The sequence below is a fragment of the Macrotis lagotis genome, chromosome 2 (genome assembly GCF_037893015.1).
Source record: "Macrotis lagotis isolate mMagLag1 chromosome 2, bilby.v1.9.chrom.fasta, whole genome shotgun sequence".
Lineage (NCBI taxonomy): Eukaryota > Metazoa > Chordata > Mammalia > Peramelemorphia > Peramelidae > Macrotis > Macrotis lagotis.
Genome location: NC_133659.1, coordinates 239,355,873 through 239,372,605, shown reverse-complemented (window position 1 = coordinate 239,372,605; position 16,733 = coordinate 239,355,873). Strand labels below are relative to the sequence as shown.

Sequence of the window (16,733 nt, the reverse complement as noted above, 5' to 3'; positions counted from 1 at the left end):
AACAGGAAGTGCGCCGCCACGCCGCCCTTCCGCCGACGCCGGCCGGAAGGGGAGGCGGGCGTCCCCGGGCCGCGTCTCTATGGTCCCGTCTCGCTGGTGGGGGCTCCCCTCCCCCCGAGATGGCCCACCCGGGCGGGGGGAGGGGCGCAGCAGCGCGGCCCTGGGCTAGAGCATCGGCGGCGGCGCCTCAGAGCCTCCCTCCTGCCGTTGCCATGCTGACCTCCCGCGGAGGGCCGGGGCAGCGACTCCCAACGGGCGGCCGCCGGAAGAGGAGGGAAGTTGCGGGGACAGGAAGGGGGAAAGTTTGGCGCCTGCACTCGCCGGGCTTCCGGTCGCTCTGGCCCGAGGACTCGGTGGTCAGGAGGACTCCGGACCAGCCCACCCGGGGGGCGTCTGGGGAATGAATCTCACCGGGGGAGACGGTCTGACAGAAGAAAGGCCGCGGGAGCGAGGCGCACGTCCGCCGCGACGCCGGACACCAGGCTGGGAGGGGGTGGAAAGAGCAGGCGGGAAGGCCCGCAGCCCCGGAGGTCTCGGGCTCCGGCCAGCGGAGCGGCGAGCCGGGGTGCATTCACATGCCAGCCCGAGAGCGGGGGCAGCGTGCGGCCGGGCACCCCGCTGGTGGCATCTGAGGGGACCAAAGCCAAACCAAGCCCGGGAGACCTCCGGAGCGCTTTGCCGTGGCGGGGTGCAAACTCCCAGCGCTTTCTTAGGGCTTCGGGGAAGCTGCCCTCGCCGGGCGGTTTCCGTAGTGTAGTGGTTATCACGTTCGCCTCACACGCGAAAGGTCCCCGGTTCGAAACCGGGCGGAAACAGACTTTTGAAATTTCAATGAATTTTTTCCCTCTTCTTTTTAAGTTATTTTTTTCCCCTCTGGATTTGTTACCGCCCCCTTCATCCTCGCTCACCTCACTATGGATGATGAGGCGACTCCGCGACGCAGAGAAGGGGTGAACAGAAGCCCGGTGTCTCCGAGCCGGTCAATAGTCCTAGCCTCCTGGGATACGTGGGTCAAGGGCCGTCCGCAGGAGCCCGGCTAGCTCAGTCGGTAGAGCATGAGACTCTTAATCTCAGGGTCGTGGGTTCGAGCCCCACGTTGGGCGCGCTGCTTTTTCTTTCTGTTACTGTTCTCTTGTAACGAAACTTTCTTACTCTGTTCTCTCTTTCATTCTAGTTTGTGTTTTTCTTCTCGTCTCTTCGCTTAATTCTCGTTATGTCTGCCCCACTCTTCAGTCGATCGGTTTCTTTTCTTTTTTGTTCGCATCTCTTTCCGCAGATCTCAAGACTGAGAAAATTTAAATCCAAGGATGTCTCTGGAACCAAAGGAAGAATCTGGGAATTCGGAGCAGACCGCGGGGCTACGGGGTGGGAAGGCATTAGGGGATGGAGACCTACCTGGAAGAAATGGATTCAGGAAAAGCAAAGAAAACGAATCCTCCTTTCCTTCCCTGGCAGGTGACTTCCTCTTCTGCTAATTGGTTCTGAGCAAAGGCACAGAAAAGGGCAAGGGGGAGGGAGGACACCCTGGGATCCGGGCGGCTTGGCCCCCCGCAGCCCCGGTCACTGCTGGCCTTAGGGAGCCCCGGAGGCCAGGCTTCCTATGGAAGGGCTCATCCTCAATTTCGCTAACTTAAGAGATTCAGAACGTACAGTTCTCAAACCTTGATCAGTCCAGAAAACTAGCGTCTGGCTTTTGCTAAAGCAGGTGTTCATTGAGAAAGAAATTCGGTGGGAAGTGTGGAAAATCAAACTACTACTGGTTTGTACACCATCATCAGTGGGGCATAATCAGGGATTCGAGACTGAGACTTGAAAGAAAACCTGTGAGTGGAGAGGTGGGAAAAATCATTCCATCCCTGGGTCTTCTCATCAGAAAAATGAGGGGGTTGGGCTAGATGTGTCTCTCTTCCCTCTGAAAATCCTATGTACTTCAGTCAGCTATCAAGCAGCAGTTCAAAACGGAAACATGCCCAGACCTCGTTCTAGATGGCAGTAGTGTTCCTTTGAAATTTCTCTAATCTTGTCTCCCCCAAAGTGGAGTGCTTAGGTTTGGGTGCCTATAATACTGTGGCATAAATTCAAACCTTGCTTGTGAGAAAAATGATTATTTCTCTTATTTTAATAGGCAACTATTAATTGAGAGTAAGGTTTCCTTCTTCTATTTCCTCATTCAGAAATTAACTAGATTATATAGCCAATATTTGAAGGACTCAATTTAGATAAAATTACCCAATTCTTAGAGATAATTGCTTGGTTGGAACCCCACCCACCAAGGAAAGCCTTAAAAAGAATCTAATCTAGATGAATTTAGGCCCATTGTTCTGTTTTGTTGTGCAGTAGACTTTAGTCTAGATTCCCCTGGCTGGTCTGGAGTAAGAGTGACATAATCAAAATCCTTTCCTAGTCTAGAAAGGCTCCTATTATAATAACATTTATTCTTTTATTAATCTATCAGAGTCAATTTTGACCTATGAGAAACACCCACTCTTTCCAAGGTATACAAGCAATTGAGAAACCTCCATGTTGGTCTTTGTTTTACTAGAGAAAGCCAAATTACCATCCTTTTATTGATTTTTCATTAGCCTAAACTAATAAAATGGTTAATTATCCAGAAATTATGTCTCTCATTCTTTTCATACATCATATTTGTAAATAAATAAATGAATGAATAAGTAGATAAATTCTGGTTCCATTTTCTGTTTTACAGTTTCAATAAAACAAAAATCTAAGAATGATATAATCTTGATTATGAAAAAAATAGAGTGGAATTCCTTGGTTCCAAGAAAGAAAAATATTTGAAGATACTTTTTATCTATGGAACCTTAGGACATTTTCATATCTTCTTCAATGAGATCTGTGCCTGACTTACAGTCTTCCCATCTCAACTCCCACCCTCATATTACCATATATATTAACATGCATGCTCTGTCAAATACCCTTACTTCTTCTGGTTCTCAGCCTACTCATTTCTATGACATAGAGATGTTCATTTCCTTAATTACTTACAAGTGTTGTGAGGAAATGAGTTTTCAATCTTTTTTGGGTGTCATTTATTGAAGGTGAAATACAATATCAATATTTATGTGATCCTTATATAGAAGGGGTCCTTTACACCTTTCTGGGCCCTGAGAAACTCCTCAGAAATATAAACTTGGCTAGGCACCTTTGGGTCTGAGAATAATCTGACAGGATCCAAATGCTTGACTCTGGGGGTCATGAGATATACTATAAATTTGTTTGAGATTCACAAAACGCCCCTGTTAACTTGATCATCTTGCTGTATCTGTAAAATTCCTGCTTCCTCCCAAGACTGCCTCCCCTTCCCCAGATGCAGCTGGAACCATAAGATAGTAAATTCAACTCCCTTAAACCTGTGGGAAGCCCGTGAATACATGACTCCCTCTGTCTCAGGAAACATGTTAAGACATAACAAAAAGACCCTGACCTCTTCTGTCCTTGTCCAGTCCCCTATCTGTACTAAACCATATGTGTTTGCATATGTTTGTAGTAGCCACAAGAAAAAATATATATATATCTAACCACTGTCTCTGCTTTTGTATCTTGCTTGCTCTGAATACCCCGCCCACCCAATACTATTAAAACTTTGTTTTCTGGACATGCAATGCTATGCAATTTGAGGGAAAATGTAATTCCGCATAGTCCGGTAATAAATCTCCAAAATTTATCAAATTTTGGTCTTCGTCTTGCTCTTTGGATTCCACAAAGGTAGGTTACACTATTTGTTCTCCCCCACCCCAGGGCTGTTCCCATTCTATCCACAACATAAGCTACAAAGCTGCCCAGTCTCTGAAAAGAAGGAGCCAGGAACTCAGAACTCAAGTCATCGGAGAGCATATTCTATCAGTGCTGAATGCAATCTCTCAGGCTGAGTTCCTTCCTGAGCATTTTAAAGGGGTTAAGAATGAGTTGGGATACTTCCAGATGGATCCCCATCTTATTCCAGTACCCTTCTCCAAAACCCATTCCATCCTTAGAACCCTTTGGGGTATGCCCCAGGACTGCTAGCTCTCTGTCAGTTCCAATCATATACACAACTGCTTCCCCCTGGCCTATAATTAATGATTGGCCTCAAAGTAAAGGAAGGACTATTTCTTTCCTGTGCCTCCATGGAACTTCCTCTAAACCTCATCTATAAACAAAATGCTGGAACGATTGGAGGGCTACCTTCTAATTATAGGCAATAGCTTACTGAGGCTCTGGGTGCATTCCTTATCTTCTATGGTCAAATGATGAAAAGCTCTTGTCTACATCAGTTCATTAAAGTTGTCCACTTGCATATCTCTCTGTTCCCTGTTTCTAGCAGCATCGTATGGAGGTTGTACTTCTCCAGAGGGTTGAGAACAGGGTTCCCCCAGCCACCTCTTTAGAACAGGTATCAGTTCTTTCTTAAAGTTGTGGTGGACAGAGAGATGTAAAGAATTAAAGAGCTTAATCTCATGGAGAAATTCAAGATCCCCAAAATGATTTTAATTTTTATTTCCTTTGCTTAAGCCAAATCATCAGATCTCACAGTAATTTTGGGTGGGTGGGTGGGGGCAGGGAAAGAGCTGTGGATTAGATCAAAACTGAGTGGGGTAGGGTTGGTGAGGCCAGCCTTACTGGGGAAGCTGGAGGAGCACCGACTGTCCATCAGGCAGGTAGGCGATATTCCAAGAGTGGGAAAGCTGGTATGTGACATCCTCTGCAGCTTCTAGCTTGCGAAGCTCTATTAGGCCATCTCCTGCAGTGGCCAAGTGAATTGGCAATCAGTTCAGCTGCTTTGGAGTCATCCTCTGCTGAGAAGATAGCTGCTTTCTTCTGTTGCTCAGCCTTTTCCACTACAAATTTGGCCCTCTCTGCTTCCTGCTGAGCCACCTGTTTGGCTTCTACTACCTCTGTGAACTCATTCCCAAAGGTCAGATGTGTCAAAGAAACATCATCTAGGATGAGCCCAAAGGTCGCTGCTCACTCTGTGAGGTCATCACTTACTTGTTTAGAGACTAATTCTCTCTGGGTGATCAATTCTCCAGCATCAAATCTACTTGCCGATCTCAGTAATTATGGATGGCAACACCCACTCTGTTGAGTCCTCTAAGAGAGGGAACACAGACGAACACCAATGTGGTGAATAAGCTGGTTCCTTTATTGTGCAGCACAGTACAGTTTTTATATCTTTTTTTGACATCGATATCTTTCACAAGTACTTATTATGTGCAAGCCATACATTCTTCAAATGTCCTAAATAAATATTTAAGAACATTGAGATATAAAACAGCACTTCCTTCTCTATACTCTGGGGCACATGTTGTTTGTCAAGAATGTGGCTATGTTATCCTTATCTATCTTAAACAACTCTTGTTCCTCTCTTAACCTTTAACATTCTTCTTGTTATAAACAATCTCAGCATTCTTCTGGCTTAACAGATCTCGTGATATTGCCTCAAGAGACTTACTTACAGACATATTTCTCATAGTCCTTGTTAATTGCCATATATGACACCACATCTCCCCCTTTTCTTTTAAACATACCATTAATAGTATTTTCCAAATACCTCTGGCAGCACATAAGAATACATGGACCAAATAACAAGCACATTAATATTATGAAACATACAGCAATAATAGGCTGGATTACATCTACAAACCAAGCAGGGAAGCCCAATGACCCAAACCAATCCTTTAAAATATCCTTGTAAATTTTAATTTTATCAATTTGCTCTTGTAATTGTTTAATCTTATTATAGACATTAGAGCTATGATCTGATATATTAAAACACATCCCTTCAAAATCTTCACACCCATGATTATGTAATAGTAGAAGAAAATCAATAGCAGGCCTGTTTTGTAAGGTGGCTTTCCTGATACTCTGAACATCTGTGATTATGTCCATCAGGGCCATGGAGGTTATATTTGCCTGGACTTTAGCCCAACAAGCAAGTTTCTTCATTCTATTATAGTTTATGGCTGCCATTACTCCAGGTGTAAAAAAGGAGGCAGCCACGGCTTCTGATATGGATAAGAAATCTACATTATCGTCACAGTCAAAGGCTAAAGGAATACTCCTAGTTTGCTTATAATGTCTAGAAAAATTAAGCTGCGGGGTAGATACTAATGCTAGCTGACCTAGATAGCAGGGTCCTCCTATTGGTCGCCAGGGAATGGAGCTGTAGGCTTTGTCTTCACAGATTAAAAAGACACCAGGGGGTAACTGTTTGGCTCCCATTATTTGTTTCCAGCCCTGACTCCATTTTGGACATATTCCAACATGGAAAGTTCCCTGATATGTTTGTATATTGTTCCCACTTCAGCCGGGGTGGGGAATGGCACATCCTTATAAAAATACTCAGTGCCTCCAAATGTTCACAGTTCCGGTGGTGTTATAGAATTGTGGGGTACTAAATGAACTACAATTTTTAATGTGAGTAATATCCTCTTTAACACCAGGAGGCACACTCCATAACAAGTTAATTTCTTGAGGTTCGTGTGCACTTGGCTTGTTTAGAGCTTCAATTACAGCTCGCAACCTACACTCATTTTGCAAGGAGGGCCATATGTATTGCTGATGCTCATTGCACATGCAAACACAATCTTCTTGAGAGCTTTGACATGTCTCATTTAATTGTCCATAATATCCTTCTAACTTTATCTTAATGGCCTCTGGGTCTAGAGGGATTCCTATAAGACAGGTCTTAAAGGGATCCCCAGCTGATTTTGAAGAGATACACATATGTTGTTGTCCTGTAGCATTAGCCAGTGTGAGCCACATGTTCTCCTGATGTAGTAGAGGCCTTGGGATCAGGTGAGTCATGGGTGCTGTCACAGGGTGGAGTATCCATATCATCAGCAGAAGTTTCATTTTTGCGGTTAAGGCTTCACCCTCTTTGCAGGAACCCACACAGGCTTAGAGGAACCTGAAAGAAGACAATCATATCCTCATCCCCAGGTTAATAAACGATAAGAATTATCCCACAGAGTAGTCCTAGGGTCAAAAACCGAGACAGAGATATTAACATCAGCAAAATGTGTTTTGTTAATGGAAAAATGATAAGTTATAGGTTTGTTATATCCAATAGAGTGTCTAGGATTAAGCCAATTTAATACATATAGAGTTTTGGCTAGTATATTATGTGGTGATCCCCCCAGCTCCCCCTTTTTTTTTAAAAAATAGAGATACTTCTTAACATCCTGATGAGCCCATTCAATCAAAGCTTGTCCTGTAGAATTATATGGAGTGCCCAATTTATGCTCAACACCCCATATTTGAAAAAAGTGAGACACCCTTTGGGAAGTGTAACCAGGGGCATTGTCAGTTTTTACAGTTCAGGGGATACCCAAGGCCGCAAAGGCTTGTAACCAATGTTGGATGGCATGCTTAGAATTAGTAGAAGGGGCAGCTGTAGCCCAAATTGCCTTTGAACAAGTGTCAATTGTCACATTAATGTGCTTTAACCTTCCAAAGGGTGGAAAATCAGTGACATCAGTCTGCCATATTTGGTGAGGTTCCAAGCCACACGGATTGGTGCCTTCTTTTTGTAGAGGAATGGTCTTTGTACAATCAGGACAGGCAGCAACAATCATCCTGGCCTGGGCCAGTGATAAGTGGAAGTGTTGTGCAAGGGCTCGTGCAGACTGATGAAAAAAGGAGTGGGAGGCAAGAGCTTGATGGTAGGGAGTGGACATTGTGGCCACAATTACAGAAGCCTGTGGGTGACTCACAGCCTGGTCTATAATGTTATTCCCTTCAGTAAATGGGCCAGGGAGAGAAGTATGGCTGCGGATGTGAGTGCACCAATAAGGATGCTCCCTGAGATGTAAGAGTCCTTGAAGTTTAAAAAGAGGTGGAGAGATGGTAGATCGCACTTGTTCCCTGAGAAGAGCATAGGGTAGGCGGTTCAGGATGCCCACAACATAGGATAAGTCACTAACCACATTTAGGGGCTGTTCAGGAAAATCTTCAAACACCTTGACTGCTGCTTAGTAGTTCTAAAAGCTGGGCAGAGCCATGCTCTGTATAAGTTCTAATTATCCAGTCATCTGTTTCTTTATAGTCATAACCATAAGTCTGAGTCTTGTGACTTGCATCAGTGAATACAGTTAAAGCATCATTAATGGGGTCTCACTGAACTAAATCTTTGTAATGAAATGGAAGAGTAGTAGAAAAGATAGGGTTTGAGGGAAAATGTGGAGAGATGGCTAAATCATGAACAGCTGTACCAAAATGGGGGAAAGTTTGTAACACTTCCTGCAGTAGCATGTTGTCCATATTATCAAAGTGGAGATGTAGACAGGTAGGTTCCACTGCTGTCAAAGCACGAACATGCTGCCGGGTTTTCAGGATTAAGAGTCCCAAGAAATCAAACAGGGACGTTGCCACCTGATGAGTGGGCCAATGAGGTGGCCACATGTGTTCAGGAATGATAGTGGCATTGGATCCCGTGTCCAGCAATGCAGTAGATGACAAGAGAGTGCCATCCTTACCTAAAAAGTCCACCTGTCGAGTAGGTTGCATTGAGGACATTTTTTCTGCAAAAGCCGCAGTGAGTGGAGTAGTAGAACCGAAACCACCTTTTCTTTTATCTACCCCGGGGGATGGTACACAGGGGATGAAGGGAATTAATTGTGCAATCTTGGTTCCTGCTTTGATGGATATAGGAGGTACAAAGACGTGCACCATTATCAAAATTTCTCCAGCATAGTCAGCATCTATACAGCCAGGAAGTACAAAGATGCCCATCTTAGAAGCAGAGGACCATCCTATCAATAGGGCAATAAGGCCATCACCCACGGGGCCTTCGACCCCTTGCGGGTACCAATTGAACCTCAGTAGAGTTTATGATGATGTCCCGGCCACTGGTAAGTCGATCCCAGCTGATCTGCTTGTGGCCGAGCAGAGGTTTCTGAGACAGCCATGGCCCGTGGATATTTGTTGCCCACGGCCACAGGTCCACAGGACCGCTCGCTTCCCTCCTGATTAGGGAGAGGGTTGCCGTTTTTATGGAATTTTGAGTGGCACATGGATAACTTATGCCCATATTTCCCACACCTATTGCAGGTACCATTAAAGGATTCAGAACCTCTAACAGCCGAATTTTTCTTTGGGCAATTTTTTCGTATGTGGCCAGGCTGTTTACAGTTAAAGTAATTGTTAGAATTATTGCCAATCCCCCCTTTCTGAAGGGCGGCTGCAAGAGCAGCTCCGTGCACGCGAACCTTTTCCTCTTCCCATAAAAGCCTTTCTTGAGAACAAGCTTCAATCATTTGAACAATAGTAGCAGAAGACCCTAGGAGGGCAATGAGCTTTTTACAATTAGAATTAGCATTTTGCTCGGAAAGTTCCTTAATTATCACAGTCCTCATTTCCGGAGGGATATTAGGAGCGAGATCCACAGCCTCTTTTAGACGATCAACAAATTGCATAAAGGGCTCATCCTGTTTCTGCTGAATCTTTGTGTATGGTAGGGAAGGAGACCCTAACTGAGGAAGCGTATGAAAAACACTCATCGCACATTTTTGTGACTGCTGTAAAATTCTGTCATGCAAGCGAGCCTGAGCCTGGGGATCAGCAAAGGGCTCCTTTCCCATGAGCGTATCGTAGCCATTTGCAGAGGATCTCTGTTAGGCAATTGCATATTTTCAACTTTTTTTATCTCTAAACGTTCCTGCCACTTTGCCAGAAATAGCATATATTCTGTAGGTGTCAATATTAGTTCCATAAGAGCTTTTGTATCAGCTGGAGCAAAGTTAGAATGCATTAATAGGGCTGAAACTTGATTCTGAACAAGTTTGTTCTTAGATCCATATTGTAGTACAGATTTTTGGATGTTAGTTACTAACTTCCAGTCTAGTGGGTCCCATTGTCTTTGATTTCCCTGTTTAGTGATAACAGGAAATGGCATGGATGCTAGGGAGAGGTCTCCCGTTACCGTTGCATTCTCTAATACTGCATGCCACCGTTGTGAGAAATCATAAGAACAGTCTTTCGGAGGATCAATTCTTTTTTCCATCTCGTTCCCACTTACTATTACTTTCACTATCCCTTCCACATTCCCCATCCTTTCTTCTACTTTCAATTCCCATCATTTCCCTTTCTCTAGTAGACCATCTACCATAAACACCATACTTTGTTTCTAACCATGCCTGTGCTTTTTCTATCAATAAAGATCCTTGCTTAATACCTTCCCATGCAATATTTTTATCATGATCAAGTTGATCCCTTAAATTATTGTCCCATGCCTTCTCTCTATCTTTTTCTTCTCTTTCTTTTTCCCTTTCTCCTACAGCAGCAAGTCCTTGCTTTATAGCTTCAATGGCTTTATCATATGCTTTGCGCCAAATTTTTGTGGAGGAGGCTTTGTCTATTCTCCTCAATTCATTCAATATCTCTACATATGGGGAAGCAGAAACTGTGCATGATTCGCTTTCCTCATCTGGAGGCAGGGGAACAGATGCTGGGTCTATCTCCATAGGGCTTTCTGCCGGAGGAACGGAGGGTATATCCTTCTGGTCCCCGTATGGAGGTGGAGGCTGGAGTAATTCGGCGTCAGTCATGGGGGGCATATCGTCTGACACCCCGCCTAAGGCTATGCCCTCTGCATCTGTAATGGCAGGATATGCTTGGGCCTCTCCTGAAATGGGAGGAAAGGGCTCCGGATCCTTTAAGGGTCTTTCTGGTTTCTTATGATATCCTTTGAAAACAGAAGCTACAGCTGCAGTGACCTGTGCCTGTCCATGAATTCTTTGTATAATCTTATGCAGAGTATGAAACGGCCCTGCCAATTTCTGAGCTTCTTTACTTTGTACTTGTATGGATTCCTATAAGTCATTCCCTATCTCCTGCCACCTCTGCGTAGAGAATAGCTCCTCTGTGTTAGAAATAATGCCCTTACGTTGAGCCCATTGTAACACCCCGCAATGTCTGATCTCTTCATGGGCATCTCATACTTATGTGAAAGATTTTCAAAAGTGTCAAGCGCCTTGTGCTCCGAGGCTGATGCAGCCATTGCCATCCCGCTCCTGACTCACCGGTCAGCCGTGGCCACGCAATTCCGCTTTTCTTCTAGCGCCGAGCGGGCGCTTTCATTGTGCTCCACACCTTCTCACCTGGGACGGACTCTCCTAGATTTGGCAATCACGTCGGGGTCACCAGATGTTGAGTCTGCTAAGAGAGGGAACACCGACGAACACCAATGTGGTGACTAAGCTGGTTCCTTTATTGTGCAGCACAGTACAGTTTTTATATCTTTCTTTGACATCGATATCTTTCACAAGTACTTATGTGCAAGCCATACATTCTTCAAATGTCCTGAGTAAATATTTAAGAAAATTGAGATATAAAACAGCACTTCCTTATCTATACTCTGGGGCACATGTTGTTTGTCAAGAATGTGGCTATGTTATCCTTATCTATCTTAAACAACTCTTGTTCCTCTCTTAACCTTTAACATTCTTCTTGTTATAAACAATCTCAGCATTCTTCTGGCTTAACAGATCTTGTGATATTGCCTCAAGAGATTTACTTACAGACCTATTTCTCATAGTCCTTGTTAATTGCTATATAAGATATCACACCACTCATTCACCAATGCTGCTGAAGATTCCCGGCAGCTGATTGGCAACAGGTTGGAAAAGAATATGAAGAGTGATACTGACATTCTCTAAATCCTTGCTACCAGTGATTACTGGGACATTCCATGGCCTGGAACAGCAATCAAAAATAATTGGTTTCCGAACCCATGGGATGAGAAAATGAGTTCCTTTCCCTACAACACTGTCTTGGACTCCACAGAATCTATCAAAGATAACAGCTCTGTGGCCAGCATCCGCATTATGTAAGGCAGAGTTAACAACTCCTTCTATAACAGCTAAGTCCGGACCAAACTTGCCAACAGCTTCCAATAGTTTCTCAGCCATGTCTCCTTCAGATAGTCTTGGTCTTCCGCCCTCTCAGACCAGACACAACTCTGACCTCCACATGAATTCCCCAACCCTACTTACCCTTGATCTTCCATCTTAAAGTGACTGCCACCTAGCAGAACAGAACAATATCATTCCTGAGTAGTGCTTCTTTTCCTATCCAGACTCCTTGGCAAATCAGTTCAACTTTATTCTTCAATCTCTTGCCTCTTGTCAACTTTGTGATCCTCCTTTGACAGATTCTAACCTTAGAATTACTCTCATAATCTGCCCTATTTGCTTTTATTCACATGCTCTGGAATTAGAGCTAGAGGAAATCATTTGGTTATGGAATTTCTATTAACTGGCTCCTTGTCTGCTGCCTATAAACACACATTTCTCCCATCTTAAAAAATAAAAGCAACAAAACTATCACCTAATCTACCATCTAGAGGCTAACTGACCTCCTATATGTCTATTCCCCTTTTTCTGCTAAATTCCTTAAGAAACCATCTACAATCCCAGTTAAATAGTCAAATAATATGAACAGGCAATTTTCAAGAGAAGAAACCTTAGTTATTAATAACCATATTAAAAAAAATTAAAGCAACTCTGAAGTTCCATCTCACATTCATTACGCAGGCAAAGTTGACAAAAAAGGGTAATAACAAATGTTGGAAAGTCCATGGGAATACAGGTATATTTAATGTATTGTTGATAGAGCTGTGAATTTCTCTAACCATTCATGAATGTAATTTGAAACTATGCTTCCAAAATTTAATAACTATGCTTACATTCTCTTTGACTCAACTATACCACTACTAGGGCTACATTCCAAATTAGTCAAATGTTAGGTGCCTGCTGGCTAAATTATACTTTATTCCTTACCTATTATTTTATTCAGGCGAACACTGAAGAGGGGAGAGACAAAGATGCTGAGTTCTCTCTTTATTTCACAGAAAACAAGTGCTTAAATCCTCCTCCTTGTCCCTGGTTTTCCCCCAACTCTTTAAGTAACCAGTCAAGCAGGTGTTTACTCCCTCAGGCTAGTATTGCCACACAATGCTGCAACAGTCTTTTATAGTCAAAGAAAGAAAATGACCCATAATTGCACAAGTTATTAACTTTATTTATTACTTAATTACTTATTACTTAACTTTCCTTAACATGGACCAGCCCTGGTCTTACAACCCATATTTATTTCCCATATTTTAAGGGGGTCACAGTGTGGTAGGGCAGAAGAGGAAACATGTTTTGATAAGAGCAATATCTTAACCCTTCTCTCTATTCAGGTTAGGCTAGTTCTTCTTTATTAAGTATAGCTCAAGGAGTTAAGTGTTCAGATTGTGTGTGAATACAAAAACAGCTACAAGGACCCTGGTAGGCATGGAGAAATCTTTTAAAGGGATGAATAAAATGGACAAGGGAGCTTTACTTTATTAGTCATTTGATAAACATTAAGCACCTAGGTTCCAAGTACCATGTTAATTAACTAGCTCAGTTTCCAAAGAAAGGCAGAAGAGCATTAACTCAAGGAACTCAAGGTTGAATGTAAACAATTGTATACAAGTATATAGACAAATTGGAAATAACAGAGGGAAGGCACTAGAATTAAGGGTAATACACATTTAATAGTGCCTGCTATGTGCTAAGCACCATGCCAAGTGCTTTTACAAATATCTCATTTGAGGCTCATAATTGCCTTGGATTGTTAAGTTATTATTATTACCCATTTTGCAGTTGAAAACTGAAGGCACATTATTAGATCTTAAAAAAAAAGAATGTTTATCTGAAAATACTGTTTGTCATATAGAATAACTCTGAGGAGGGGGTTAGCTACTGGGGAAAACTATGGTGATTGTTTAAAAAAAAACTTTAAAAATGTTTTTAAAAAGTAGATTATCTGTTGAATGGGACCAGTTTACGTTTTCCTTAAAGCTCGTACCATTCTGGAGAGAGACATAGTTGAGTTAAAATAAAGAAAATCATCTCTCTCTCCTCTAAAGCTGCCGATTTGAGTTTTTTAAAATTTATTTAGTTTCTTACAAACGTCATTTGAATGAAAAAAAATTAAAAATGTGTCGTGTCAGAAGTGGGATTTGAACCCACGCCTCCATACGGAGACCAGAACACCCTAACACGGGAAGATTACTCTTGAGTCTGGCGCCTTAGACCACTCGGCCATCCTGACACTGCAAAAGTTGAGGCCCCCTGAAACCTATTCAAATGACGAACAGTTAGACTCATTTTTTTTTTGATTGGTCACAGGGTTTTACAGGGACGTTAAGAAAATAAAAGTTGCCCCAAATCCCAGTGAGTCAGAAACTGAATCAAAGCGACCTTTACAGAGACGGAAGTCTTCAGTACCACAAGAGAGTCTATGAGTAGAAGCAGAGATCAGAGAGACCAGGATAGATTCAGCAATCCTGGCGTGGGGATCCAAAATGATTAAAAACTAAATCAAAGTAAAAGATGATAAAATGAAGAACAAAACTGAGAGCTGCGGAGTTGACCAAGTGAGACAGTCCTGGGAAGGAAAATCAGTTTTGGACTGAAACCCTCAAAATGTCGATATCTTATTTGAAATTAGCTGTTTGAATGTCAGTACTCTTAGAATGGGTGACTCCCTGAGAGCAGTGACAATCCATTCGGCATTTTTTGTGTGTTCTGGTCTTAGTATTAGGCACACATTAGGAATTCAATAAATGCTTGTTGGTTGACTATATAAAATTTAGAGGATGAAAGGCAGAAGGACGAACGAGGGCCTTTCAAGAGAAACAGACCCCAGTCATTATAGGTCCATGTAGGTAGATATTGTACAATATAGATATCGAGCCATAATAGTAAATTAGAGTAAGCATAATTCGAGGCAGTGGCTTTAGGCAGTTTTCTTCTTTTGTTCCTTAAGTTGAGTTTAAATAATCCATTCTTTCCTATGTTAAGTTTAAAAGATTCGAGGGAAATAACATGAATAATTTGTCATTTTATTAATAATGCTAGTATTTAAATAAAAGAGGTCAGTGACACTTGTAAGCCAAATATCCTTCATATCGGTGAACTCACAGTTTTATAGGCCCCTGGAAGAGCAGGCTCCCAAACTATTCAAAGAAAGAGGAGAACCACTGGAAAGAAAACGAACTATTAATGAAATGCTAATAAAATCCATTGTCTGATGTTTAATCAGTTACTTTGATATGAATCCTGACCTGATCAAGACCTGCATCCAAGGGGTTAACCCCTACTTGGCTTAAGCACAAAGGACAGTGACTGGCAGGAGAGATACCCTATCCTGAAGGTGCCAGGAGGGCAGAAGTCACCACTCCGGAGTTCATGCCTGGGCGGCTTCAGCTTGCAAGCAGCTTGGCGGGCGACTGTCTTGTAACCCTTCGAGCTTCAGCTTCTGTCCCCAAATTGGCTAAGATAGAGACACCTCAAAGGTGGCTGTACACACATATGTACATGCATGATAGACACACAGTTTTTAGGTAGTTGTTAGCATGTTTCCCACTGTAAGAGCTGGGTCTGGCTTGTCTTTATTTGTACCTGGCAATTAGTAACTTAAATGTTGATTACCCGTTTCCATGTTACGTGGCCATTAGGATCATAGAGTTAGAATTAAAAGACTTTAGAGGTTATACGGTTATCCCCCATTTTTTTAAGATGGGAAACTGAGATCCTGAGAAATGAGGTGACTCGATAAAAGTCACACAACAACCATCTGATCGTAGCTAGGAATGTAATCCCGCACCTTTTTTCTTTCCACTGCAGTGTGCTGCAAATGCCGTAGATAGGACTTGGGGAGTGGGAAGGAGATAGATGTTGCTTCAGGGTAGTGAAACTTAGAGAACACTCAGCAGCTCTGTCCGGGTTTGTTCTCCCTACCCTCGGTGTGTTCCCTAGGTTAATTCCGAAGAACTTCTCTTAGCAATGCTGCCAGTTTAGACGTCAGCTTCCTTCCCTTCTGGTACCTGCATTCTTCATCCTCATTTCGTCAACAAGGATATACCACCTAAGTTGCACCCTAAAATGACCTGGCATCGTGAATATCTTCCTTTACACCGTTTGCCCCGGACAAAAGTTCTTAATAAATAACTGTTGCTTGTTTTTTTTTTTTTTTTAAGGGATCGTGGATAAATTAAAACAAACTCAACAATCCCTGCAGGACTGAGGGTGGAGGAGAGGGGAAGAGAGGCTGAAATCTTAATCTTTTAAGCAGCTGCTTTGAAAGGATGTAGAGAATAGTGCATTATCATTACTTAAATAGTGATATAATTCAATTCTAAATGATAAATCCGGAAGTTTACTGATTTTACAGAAATGCTGGAGAAAAGAGCTGACTTTTCCAATCTCAATAAATTGAAAATAAGATATTAAAGAGAAAAAAAGCCCGAAGAGATTGTTTCCGCCCGGTTTCGAACCGGGGACCTTTCGCGTGTGAGGCGAACGTGATAACCACTACACTACGGAAACAAACTACACCTCAAGTTCTCCCAACCTCTGCTAACAAGAATATGGCATTGGCCCAAATCTATGGAATATTAATTATTTTATCAACGACAAAATCTTCAGGATTTATTCCTTTATATAAAGAAAACAATGTGTGTAACTACGTAAATCACTTAATATTTGTCGAGTTTCCGTTATTTAAAATGTAGCCATATCCAAAAAAAGGTGTAGAATTTTCAAACTGTACACTTACTATGAAGCCGAGTGGGGGGTTTAGTACCATTTCGCAGACACCAACAAAGGTAGAAGAGACACGAGAAGACGTATTTTTCATTTTTGCCAGGAGTGAAGTTCAAAGCGCTCTTTTTCTGATAAACTAAAGGTGAAGGGGGAAAA

General features: G+C 42.6%; 1 protein-coding gene, 4 non-coding genes and 1 pseudogene across 5 annotated transcripts; 2 read left to right on the top strand and 4 right to left on the bottom strand.

Annotated features, from left to right (window-relative positions):
• Positions 1–742: 742 nt before the first annotated feature.
• On the top strand, positions 743–815 carry TRNAV-CAC (transfer RNA valine (anticodon CAC)). Its single transcript has one exon. It is a non-coding gene; the product is annotated as a tRNA-Val (tRNA).
• Positions 816–1,030: 215 nt separating this feature from the next.
• TRNAK-CUU (transfer RNA lysine (anticodon CUU)) lies at positions 1,031–1,103 on the top strand. The gene has a single exon. It is a non-coding gene; the product is annotated as a tRNA-Lys (tRNA).
• A 2,413-nt stretch (positions 1,104–3,516) lies between these two features.
• On the bottom strand, positions 3,517–16,594 carry LOC141514444 (prohibitin 1-like; annotated as a pseudogene).
• Positions 5,121–16,678, bottom strand: LOC141514443 (endogenous retrovirus group K member 21 Gag polyprotein-like). The gene is made up of 2 exons (XM_074225274.1): positions 16,591–16,678; positions 5,121–11,157 (listed from the first exon to the last, which is right to left on the bottom strand). Exon 2 carries the CDS (start codon positions 9,579–9,581, stop codon positions 8,820–8,822), a length of 762 nt encoding a protein of 253 aa, XP_074081375.1. The 5' UTR covers positions 9,582–11,157; positions 16,591–16,678; the 3' UTR covers positions 5,121–8,819.
• TRNAL-CAA (transfer RNA leucine (anticodon CAA)) lies at positions 13,976–14,082 on the bottom strand. The gene is made up of 2 exons: positions 14,045–14,082; positions 13,976–14,021 (listed from the first exon to the last, which is right to left on the bottom strand). It is a non-coding gene; the product is annotated as a tRNA-Leu (tRNA).
• On the bottom strand, positions 16,289–16,361 carry TRNAV-CAC (transfer RNA valine (anticodon CAC)). The gene has a single exon. It is a non-coding gene; the product is annotated as a tRNA-Val (tRNA).
• Positions 16,679–16,733: the final 55 nt, after the last annotated feature.